The following is an 11,547-nucleotide window of genomic DNA, read 5'->3' as shown; positions in this document are numbered from 1 at the left end:
GTGCTTCTTTATCTCTATTCTTTACTAGGATTATAGTTTTAAGGAGTTAGTAATCACTGTGTGCTGCACATTCCAATGGACATGTCCTTTTTGCAATCAGAAATTGTTAATTTATTACATTTAAGTAGTCGCAAAAAATATCTTTAACTTTTAAATAACTACAAAAACCTTTTTCTAACCTAGTAAGGGATATTGACCACAGTCATGGAAAGTATTACAAGACCATGCTTTGGTTTTGGGTACACCTGGATTTCAGGCCAGTCTCTGACTATTAGCTTGTGACTGTGGGCAAAGTACTTAACTTTTTTGGACCTTAGTATCATATAGGACTGTTGTGAGGATTAAATGAGATAATATGAAGTGCTTAGCACATTGTTTAACATATGACACGTACTTAGAAAATGTTAACCTGTTGATGCACATGGCTAATAATAATAATAGCTTCCAAAGAACACGTTTATTAGTGTTTCAAAGGCTATTAAATCTTGCTTTTAGATAAGTTTGCTTAAATACACATCATATAATTTACTAATTCAAAGAACACTTATTTTTGACTCAGTCCCATTTTCCTGTATGCAGATGGAAAATTAAACTAAATCAGATCAGCATTCCTTCCTCCTTAGATGTGAGTCTTGCCTACGGTTGGCAGTGCCAGGTTGAGTGATTTGATTGGTTCTGTGCGGTGGGAATTGTGTTCAGGCTGTTTCTCAGCTATCTTTGAATTGTATACTATTGGGATTTGAGATTCCATTGGAATTGGGTGGGTTCTTGGGGTTCTGGACATACTTGCAGGCATTCCTTTTACATTAGCATAGTCAGCAGATTGATAAAGAGGCTTAAATGTCAGCCTGTATTTCAGACGGGGAAAAAATACAAAACAAACCCACTAACACATTTCTAGAGCATGATCAAGTAGATGGGCCCTGATTTACTGTGGTTCAGCTTAAAACTTTTCAACTTTATGATGGTGCAAAAGTGATACATATTTAATAGAGACACCGTATTTTGAATTTTGAATTTTGTTCTTTTCCCAGGCTAGCAATCTGCAGTCCGTTCCTCCCTCATGGTGCTGGGCAGCAGCAGCAAGCTACAGCTCCCAGTAAGCCATGCTATCATGAGAGTAAACAACTGATACACTTACAATCATTCTGGTTTCATACAGCCATTCTGTTTATTTTCAGTACAACATTCAGTAAATTGTATGAGATAGTCAACACTTAAGAAATAAGCTTTTTGTTACATAATTTGTCCAACTGTAGGCCTACGTAAGTGCTCTGAGCACAGTAGACTTGTTAGTGATGTTCTGTAGGTTAGGTGTATTAAAGGCATTTTTGACTTCAGAAAATTTCAACTTACAATGGCTTTATCAGGATGTAACCCCAACATAAGTTGACGATACTCTGTGTGTGGTCACATTTGAGAGGACATAAACTCCCCAAGTTCACAGAGAATGTGAGGATAAGAGCTTGTAATTTCCATTTAATGATGGAGTATGATTAAAACAGTACTCCTCTTTACTGCTCCCTAGGGATTTACCGATAACCAATTTTCCATGGTGGTTAAACCAGTAGTAAAATGGACAGAACCAGCTTCCTTTACTGTCCTAGTTGGCATTGACTTTGATGGGTGGGCAGGTGGTTAGTTTGCGAGATGAAGACATGGCTCCTTGATTACCACTTTACCTGGATGTGAGCTCAGCTTTTCATTGTTGGGGATTGGTGTTTTTTTTTTTTTTTCTGAAATTCTGAAACTTGCCCTAAATCTGAGAATGACTTTTTTTTTTTTTTTTTTTTTTTTTGACTTCTTGGAGCCTCTGGTAGATGGTTTCTTACAAAGAACTGATACCATCTGAAGAGGTAGTTCAGAATAGCATTTCAAGGCAGAAGATTTAGTTGAAGGCTATGAATTACTGGATTCGTGTCCTCCCTAGATCCTGAATGTTTTATGAATTGAAAGATTAGTATGATTTTGGAGGTCTTGACCTCCAGTTAAGTATAGCACATTGTTGCAGAGATCGTGCAGGTTTAGGGTTCTGAGGTCCATAGGGTGAAGTTTATCTCCAAAAGCAAGTACTTTTAGGGATATAAATGGAATGTTTTCCACTTGGTAACCTCCATTTTTAGTCAGTTCTTTATGTCCTTGGTTTCCGGACTGTCGGAAAACGGTTCCATATAATTTATACCTTTCCTTTGGAATGTTTTAATCTGATGTTGTTAGATCCTGGCCCCACTCTGCCCAACACAGAGGGGTCAGCTTGATCCCCAGAGAAATTGACCAGCCACTCAGTACCTCTTTTAGCTTCTTGCCCTGTACCTTGGGACACTGCTTGAATTGGTAGAAATGCCGATGAACCCTAGGTGAAGTAAATGGGTGAGAGAGAGTATGCTTGCACTGTGATTTAGTTTATTATGGACCCTCCTCCCAAGTTCTTCAGATAAGTCTGGATTTTCTACTCTCTTTCTGCCATTGCCACCATGTCTTATGGGAGTTTAACCTAAAGCAAATTATGGACGAGTGGAGGTAGGCATCAACTTTAATTCCTGGCAATGCCTGGCAATGTTGTTGAGGCCTAACCTTTACCATAGAATTTATTTCATCATTGTACATTTCTTATTCTTTCTGAGCTGGCCTCTGGGAGCTAGGCAACTAAACTGTGTAGACAGAGCCTGTCAAGTACCATGGTTATTTTTAAGACTGACTTTTCAGCAGAGTTCTCTAGCTGTATGAACTTATGGAATTGTGGAAGGCACAGTCCCTCTATTGGTATTGAGTTGGATTGCTGTTAACGCTGGTTTCACCGCTGAGCGGACCCCCATAGGAATTCTCACTCTCAAGTACAGACTGTCTTGTTTCCCTGTGCCTGAGTGAAGGTCTGCATTCAAGTGGAGGCTAACCTAGTCACAGATCGCTGGGCCGTTTGTTTGCCATAGACCCAGGGAAGAACAGGATGTGGAGGAAGTCTCCTGAACTCAGGATGGAATCCTGCACAAGAAAGAATTATGCTACCTTTTCAGTTGAAGTTTGGACTTTGATTCCCAAAAGAAGGCGTCATTAGGTCAGTTAATATTTCTTGAGGCCCACAAAAGACATTGCATCTCTAACAAAGTGTTCACCCATCCAAAAGAGAGATCCTGACTTGGCATATAGACCTCCTGCCACTTGCGGTTATCTTTCATCACTTGCCTGAATTTGAAAAGGTAATGGTTTGTGCTCTAAGGAAAGAGACTCTTCCCCCGAGACCCGAAGCTTTCTCATTCCTACCAACTGGGCCCATTGCTAAAACGCTTTCCAGTGGGCTTGCTTCTGCCTGGCTAGCACCTGGGCTGCCCCAGCTTGAAATTAGCCTGCCTTTGCTTCATAAGCTTCCCAGGGTGGTTCTTCTTCTAAAAGCTTGTATGAAATGCTATTTACTGTCTCTTTATAGTTTAAAAATGAATCCTTTTTGTTCTTTGCAACTCATTTGCTTTTTTCTTTTCTTTTCTTTAAATTACTATTAACACCTGTTGATTCTTTTTTTTTCTGATTGGCCTGTCACTGCATTCCTGCTCCCCCTCCCTCTAGCTGGGTTTGTCAAGTCGCCCATGTCAGAAACTAAGCTCACTGGGGACGCCTTTGAGCTGTACTGTGACGTGGTCGGGAGCCCCACGCCAGAGATCCAGTGGTGGTACGCAGAAGTCAACCGGGCAGAGTCTTTCAGACAGCTGTGGGACGGTGCTCGGAAGCGCCGTGTCACCGTAAACACCGCCTACGGGTCAAACGGCGTGAGTGTGCTGAGAATAACCCGGCTCACCTTGGAGGACTCTGGGACTTACGAGTGCAGGGCCAGCAACGACCCCAAGAGGAATGACTTGAGGCAAAATCCCTCCATAACATGGATTCGAGCCCAGGCCACCATAAGCGTCCTTCAGAGTGAGTCCAGCACCCTACAGTAGTAGTACTGTAGTCATTAGAGGTGGCCCGATGACCCTTCCCTTCTGCTTCCTTTTCCTTTTCCCCAGTATGATCGCTCACCCCACCCCTTGTCTTCGTTTTTTTCAAACCCACGACCCTTCTGGTTGTAGTGTATGAAAACATCTGTGGCAACTTTTTTTTTTCTTTGACGTCCTCTCTACCTCCCTCATTTCCTGACCCTTTTCTGTGTCTTTCTCCTCAGGAACAAAGAACTTGGGGAAATCCGTGCCTGTCCAAAATCATCTGCAATGGGAAGAGGTGGGGAGGGAGAACTGGGGCAGGGGAGGGGGCTCAAAAAAAAAACACTTAACACTCCTAAAACCAGGCATTTATACCAGGGTAGTGTTGAATTGTTTCTTTCCCTCCCCTTTTAATTTTGTAGTAGGTTTCCTGCTATCCTTTTGCTGATTTATTCTCTGGTGCCTTTTTATTTTTGTTTCTCTCCCCAGTCTAACTACTTTTATTTCTTCTGTTGATCTGTTTGAAGCTCTCTGAGTAGCTGCCTTCACCTCTATGGTTTTAAGTTTGTGTCTACCCAGCCTCTTCCCTCACTGTGACTTGGTGTCATCCTGTTCTGTGATGGGAATGTTGCCATAGGTGCAGTGTGGTGGTGTGTTTTGGTTGTTGGGTGGCATGTAAGCTTGGATATCTCCATAGTTCCAGCTCTTTTTCTTTTCTAAAACAGTGGCATGTGCTTCTCTGATAACAGCCCTCCACTACAGCAGTACACTCCTTACTGGTCCTGCCCATCCAGTCTCCTCTTCTCTTAAAAGCAACAGCCCGAGATTTCCTTTGTATGTCTTGCTGTTAGGCACCAGGTGACACTAAAATGCAAAGTATTTTTTTTTTTTAAACCCCATCATGCTGTTTCAAAGTCAGAGTTGTATCTGCTTCCTGTTCACAGATTGACTCTGATGACTGACTGTTGGCACAGTCCTCCTTATCCCAGAGACTGGCAACCCCAGAAATAGTTTGGAAGCCATTCATACTGGCCTTTTCTTGTATTTTGAAAAAAGAAGAAACTAAATTCCAACTAAGTGATGAGGGAGAGCCTAAGCGGCTGGCTCAGAATTCTTCTCTTCATCTGTTGTAGCAGGTACAAGTAAGACATTAGACCCGGGAGCTTTTGTGGCCACCTCTTTTTCTGAAAAGTGTCTTGCTACTCATGTAGTGGAAAGGAGAGGGAGGAAGAAGCCACCACAGAGCTAGTGCTCCTGGCCAGAAAGAGTTAGTTCTAGCCCCACATCTGACTTGATTTTAATTGAGGGAGCATACTCTACTTAATGGAAAGATGCTTTGGGTTTTTGCCTTCTCTTCAAGAACTCAGACTTATAGCCAGTTCTGGCTTAAGGAACTGATTGATTTAGAAAGAGTAAGTAAAAATAGTAAAAACACATTTATGAGGAGTTTGATAATAATGCAGGAAATAATAGGACATGGGCCCTGAATCTGTATACTTATGTGGAATATAGCAGATTAGTTGTCTATTCTTTATAGTACCTTAGAAGATGCTTATGAAGAGGATAGGTCTTAGGGGAGAGAGAGGAGAGGCTGCTGCAGCTGGCACTGTTCAATCAGAGAACCTGCTTCTGGAAAGGGGAAAAGAAAACCTTGTCTATGTGAAAATGGGGAATATTAACCCAGCAATTTTCTTTTATTTAACAGTTTTTCCCTTGCACGCTTCCTTCTCCTGCCCCCCCTGCTCCTTTCCTTATAAAACCAGAATTACCCAAATGGCCACAAAGATCTGCAGAAGTTTGTAGGCATGGACTGGGCTGGGCATTTGGTACTTGTACGTCCAGGAGCTTGACTCAAGTAGACTCATAATTAAAAGGTCATGCCTTGGGGCTAGAAGATGATGAGTCTTCAGGGGGCACTTACCTACCAATTCAGTTTTGAAAATACGTAACATTCCCCCAGTTTACTTGGAAATAAACTTCCTACTTTAGAAGTGTCTGCATGTGGTTAAACCAAATCCTGGCCAGTTTAAGTCTTATCCCAGACTTCCCCATCAGTCAGCCCTAGTTAACTGTTTTAGAGAGCCAAGCTGCTGCTGTTACTTTTTAAAAACATCCTGAATTCACTCTAATTGGATTGTTTTGTGGTCTTAGCATTCCAAGGACATTTGCCTCCAGGAGGTGGTTGAAGTCTTCTAAGGATGACTTCTTGACAGTACTTTTCCCCAAAGCTCCTTGAGTAAGGTAAGGCAGGAAGAGAAATATGCCCAGTTTTTAGGTATCTCTCTGGCCATAGCATGTTCTTCTACACAAGAGTGGTGGTGAGGCTAAGGATCTCCCATCCACTACTTCTAAATAGGGAGTCAGTGGCAAGTAAACATTTTTGTTCATCTCTCGTGGACTTTCATGCGCAATATTAAACCACAGAAATAAAAGCTCCACCTTCATCCTGGTGCAAAATGCAGGTGTGGCACCCTGGCCAAGGAGCTTTGGTTTAGCACTGGTTTCCATATACAGCAATCATCAGAGGGAGGTTACCCTACCCCACAGCCCTCCTATGTTGCAGAATCATATTTAAACCTATTTAAATTATCCACTTGCTCCCAGCTGACTCTCTCCTGGATCTTTAACACGTAAGGGGAAAAGAGCTTTCCTTTGCCTTCCAAGAATTCTTGGCAGAAAGTCTCCAGGTTGCTCTCATCACCTTCTTAATCTCCTTGAGCTGCAGTGGGCATTTGCATCGTCACAGGTAAGAGTAGCATTTACTTTGGCCTCCTTGTGTTGAAACATCTGGAAGCTCTTGGCCTCATCCTCAGAGTTTACCCTTTCTCAGTGCAGTCTGAGAAGAAGAGCCAGAAGGAGAGTCCCAAATGGGACAGAAAATAAAATTGGATAATAAAAATTTAGTAAAAACCTAAAAGTGTGTTTGGGTTTTAATGTTGCCTTTATATTTTTAATTTCTGTGGAGTACTGGTTCTCTCTTTTGTTTTTGCTTGGTTTTGATTTTTCTTGGAATTGTGGTGCTTTCTGCTGATGGTGTATGTGCGCCTTCCATTGCAGGGTTTGCAGCCGTTCTGCTCGACTTAAGGCCCAGGGACTTGGCTTCTGTCCAGTGTGTTTTGGAAACCATGGGACACCACTGCGCTAACGTGTTTACATGCATCTGCTTCTGTCTTAGTGGCTGCTATGCCTCCATTATCTGTACATAGAGACCCTGTTTGATGTTACCAGTAAGGACCAGTGCTGAATGGAAGATAACCACTATCCCTTTGCCAGAATTGGAAAATAGTGAGAACCCATTTAATTGAACAGACTTAAGGATTTGCTTTATTTGTCACAGTTTTCTTTGAAAGGAGCTCCGTAGTCAGAAATGTTGCATTGATTAAGAGGTCCTTGGGCATTATATTTTTCAAGTGTCCCATGACTTTTCCATTCCATCCCCCTCCCTGAACAGGGAACAAAGCTTATTAGTTCCAGTGGAGGGAGTGAGTTCTATCCTCAAGAGTTAAGAGTCAGCACTGTACTGCATAAAATGGTGTCAGGTTGCTGCTACCGAGTTGTCAGGTGCAGGGAAATGAGAAGTTAATCAAGAATTTCTGAGAAACAATTGGAAAAAGAACAAAAGAGGAAATACCTCTAATGTGGATGGGAAAAGTTTAGAATTCACCTGAAAATGTCTGACCAAAAGTAGAATAGCAGCTAAGCTTAGGAGAAGATTAGATAGAGGAACAACAAGACAACAAACAGACATCTTGACTTTAATATAGTGATGGAATTCAAAAGGCTTTAAAGTATGAACCTTCTAGGAATGATAGAGTGTGCCTTAAAACATTTCTGCTCAGTGTGTTCTAATATTTGAGGTTATTTTTATAGATTTTAAACTAATGACCCCAGGTTATCTAAGCCCAGGAGAGAATCAGAAGATGAAGTATATAAATTGCTATAGGGTGGAAAGTGTGTGTGTTGGGGGTATGGAGCTGGGGGAGGGAGGCAGAGATAGAGAATTTAGTCAGATGTGTGTTCTAGGCCCAGTGTTGACACTAACAATAACTATGGCCTTGCACAAGTCATTTTCTGTTTCTAGCTCTTAAAGAGTGGGATTCAGTGAACTCTAAGGGCCTTTTAGCTCTAAAAATGCTAGGAGCCCATGATACCAGCACATATCACACTCTGTTATCTGCACAATGGAATGTGTTTTAAATAACAATTCTGAAAAAGCTTTGGGAATAAATATGGGCTGGAGAGAAGAACTGTTGATGGTTCCTTAAGAATTTTCCCTTGGCCAAATTTGGAAAATGCAATTGACTTCTGGCAGGAAATTTGCTTTTAGGATCTACACTGTTTGTTTCTACATAATTAATGGCCATGGCTGGTTTGCCATAGGTTTATCAGAATTAAATGTGGGAAAAGCCATACATGTATTATCTAATTATAGCTATTACTGTTCCAGGGCCTAGTGACTCCACAGGGAGTTTATTAGTTATATACAAATGATACTGCTTTTGTCTTCAGAACTGCAAGGTGGAGCCTGGTTTACTAATTGAAGCTGAATTGGTTGGTCGTTCTTAAATCATAAAACGGTGGTGTTCAAAAGTATAAGTGGATTGTTGCCAGTACAAGTACCCGTAATACTCCCATTCTTTTCACGTCTAGGCCAACTGGTCTTCAGGCTGTTGTCTGCGCTAGTGGTCATTTGCTTATAATCATTGTTTTTTCCTTTCTTGACTTCCTCTAAAGTGGTAAAGTGAAATTCCTCATGTGGTGGTCCTGTCTGCCCTCCCTCTTTTCTAGTCTCCCCATCCTACCCCATCTGATTCTCAGGCCAGGGCTACAAAGAATGGAAGGCTATGGCTCCCTATCACTGTGCACTCTTATTACAGAGCCAAGGATTGTCACCAGTGAAGAGATCATTCTTCGAGACAGCCCTGTTCTCCCCGTCACCCTGCAGTGTAACCTCACCTCCAGTTCTCATACCCTTACATACAGCTACTGGACAAAGAATGGGGTAGAACTGACCGCCACTCGCAAGAATGCCAGCAACATGGAATACAGGTGAGAGGGGCTGGCAGTTCCTGGGAAGGTGGAAGGGAGCATTGCTGAGCTTACTGTGGACATTCATAATCCACAGCTAGGTTATGAAGGAGACACAGAAGATATATATGGTCTTTCTCCAGAGACTCTAATCCAGTATATCTAGGGTGAGGCCCAGGAATCTTTGAAAGATTTCCAAAGCATTCTAATGAATAGCCAGATTTGAGAGTCATAAATGTTTCCCTCACTATGATAATAGAGAAACAGAAGGCATTGAGAGTGATTTGCTTAGGGTAACCATGCTAGTCAGTAGGAAAGTCACAATTAGAATGCAGGTCTTTTGACTTAATCCAGGGGTTTAAAGAATCAGAATGAAATCTGCCTTAGGACTCTTAGAGCAAGAGCACCCTAAGTGATCTTTCTCCTGGATAGATGTCTGAGTTACCTCTTGAGAGTAATTAATAGGACCATAACCTGATCAAGACCAGTGGATTAAGGATGGTAACCTGGAAACATCATTTGATGAAAGGGGAATATTTGCCGGCTGAAGTTAACCTGGCCCCCAAAGATTTGGTGCTTTTTTGGAATACCTAGAACACATGGCACCTCACCTTTCAGAATAGTTTGTGGTTGAAAACTAATCTGGAAAAGGATTGGCTGATTTTGTTTGTCAGGTTGAGTCCGTACAAAGAAAGAGTGCACTGGAGTAAGACCAGGAAAATCTGCATGCAAGGACCTTCTGCAATATTTTGCAAAATTGAGATCTTTTCATATCCCTTATTTAATTGACCCATAATCAGGATCCTTTTTTTTTTTCAAGTAAGGAAACTAAAACTCAAAGAGTAATAACTCTTAACTATTTTCAAGGCCAAATAGTCTATCTAGTAAATTTCAGAAGCAAGGCTAGGTTCTCTGTCTCCTGACTTTTTAGAATCTAGAATCTAGGTTTTTGGTTTTTTTTTTTTTTTTTCTTTTTCTTCCTGCTTTAACATACCATTTTAGTGGCAAGTTTAATCTATCTCCACTGTAGTTTCTTTTGATATTAAATTGGAAATATAGCCTCAGACATATTCTCATAGTTTGGAAAAGCTTAATCACATAGAACTGTTGGGTAGGATGAAAGGCATATGTTCTTGGTCTATTTGTTAGTTTTACAAGTTTGTATTTTTATAATTACTCTTTCAAGGTACCAGACATCCAATTTTGTTTCACCGAGGTCTTGTACTATGTCACCCACATGGCTTTGAACTGTAGCTTTATAAATTCGAGTTTGACTTTATAAAATGCTTCCTCCTCCTCCTCGTCCTCCTTCTCTTCTTCTTCCTTCTTTGTTTGGTCAGCTTATTTGCAGCTCTCCAGGGGTGTCCTGCATTGTCAGAGTTTTTCAGGGAATCTGTGTTCTCCCACATTTTGTGAAGTAATGGCTGATGAGTCTCTTGGGCCACCTATTAAGTGATCAGTGGACCAGTCTGAGAGACCCTGCACCTGCTTGGCTATTGGGGTTGTTTTCCATTTGCTTCAGTTGTTTCCCAGTAGCTAGTTGAAGGGAATGATGTAGGGGAGATTTTGAACCCACAGGCATGGGCTCAAGCTTGGGAGTCATCTTTTCAAGGATCTTTTCAAGGATCTTAGAGTTAAGTTAGTCTGAGCTCTGAAGATACAGCTGCTGCTCTTCCTCCAAACTCTGGAACATTTGCTAAGAGCAGCTGACTTGTGTCTGTTTTCCCTATTGGGAGCATATTGATTTAAGAAAAGCCCCTTGTATCAAATTTAGAAGACTCTTGGCTGTTCCTCTAAGAATGTTATGCTGCCGCGGGTATGCCGAGGTAGTCCTAGGGATATATTGTCTCTCCTCATCCATGATCTTTTGGGATGAACAGTAAGATGGATAAATATATTGAGCCAGTCAGTGGTTAAGGCTAGGGGTTTTTCTCAGACATTAGTACAATGTAGATTTGACCATCACAAGTACCACATTTTACCACTGAGCCAAAAGAGCAGGAGCTGTATGATGATCATCTTCTGATGTAGATTTCTCTTCAGTAATTAGACACCAGCCTTTCTATGTAAGTTTTGGGGTATGTGTATAAAGCCCTAGTGTACTGAGCTGGTGTGAAGCTCATTGTCAGGGAAAGCTTGTTTAGGATCACCCTGTGGAATTCAGAGGAAGTGCTGTTCTAGCCGTGCACATGTCCTACAGTCCTTCTTGTCACTCTGCTTAACTTGATCAGGATCTCTGCACAGCTGTTCACTCTGAGTTTACATTCATTCAGTCATTTGCTCATTTATTTATTCATTCACTCTGCTATATTTCAGGCCAGGCCATGTGCACTGGGTATAGAATTATGCAGCAATTCTATACCCAGTGCCTGTCCATAGAACTTGGTCTTTTGGGAAACTGGACATTCATCAGGCAATCACGTAAATATATAATTATATGTTTTGATGCATGTGTGTGAAGAATTACACTGTAGTATGAGCAAGAATGTCAGGTAGAGGGATGTCACTTTGATTGAGGGTAGGAAGAAATGATGTGAGCCAAGACCGATGCAGAAGGAGTTAGATTAGGCTAAGAGTGATGGGAAGAGCATTCTCTGTAAAGAAACAT

At 41.5% G+C, this 11,547-nt stretch overlaps 1 protein-coding gene across 1 annotated transcript in view; it reads left to right on the top strand.

Moving 5' to 3' along the window:
* NPTN (neuroplastin) overlaps positions 1–11,547 on the top strand; it is a 58,698-nt gene that overhangs the window by 31,521 nt on the left and 15,630 nt on the right. Inside the window, exons 2-3 of the mRNA XM_072746422.1 lie at positions 3,562–3,909; positions 8,789–8,960. Coding sequence (XP_072602523.1) covers positions 3,562–3,909; positions 8,789–8,960 — 520 coding nt within the window. The remainder of the gene's footprint in view (positions 1–3,561; positions 3,910–8,788; positions 8,961–11,547) is intronic.

This window comes from Vulpes vulpes, unplaced genomic scaffold (assembly GCF_048418805.1).
Source record: "Vulpes vulpes isolate BD-2025 unplaced genomic scaffold, VulVul3 u000000746, whole genome shotgun sequence".
NCBI lineage: Eukaryota > Metazoa > Chordata > Mammalia > Carnivora > Canidae > Vulpes > Vulpes vulpes.
This window is presented reverse-complemented; position numbering and strand designations above follow the sequence as displayed.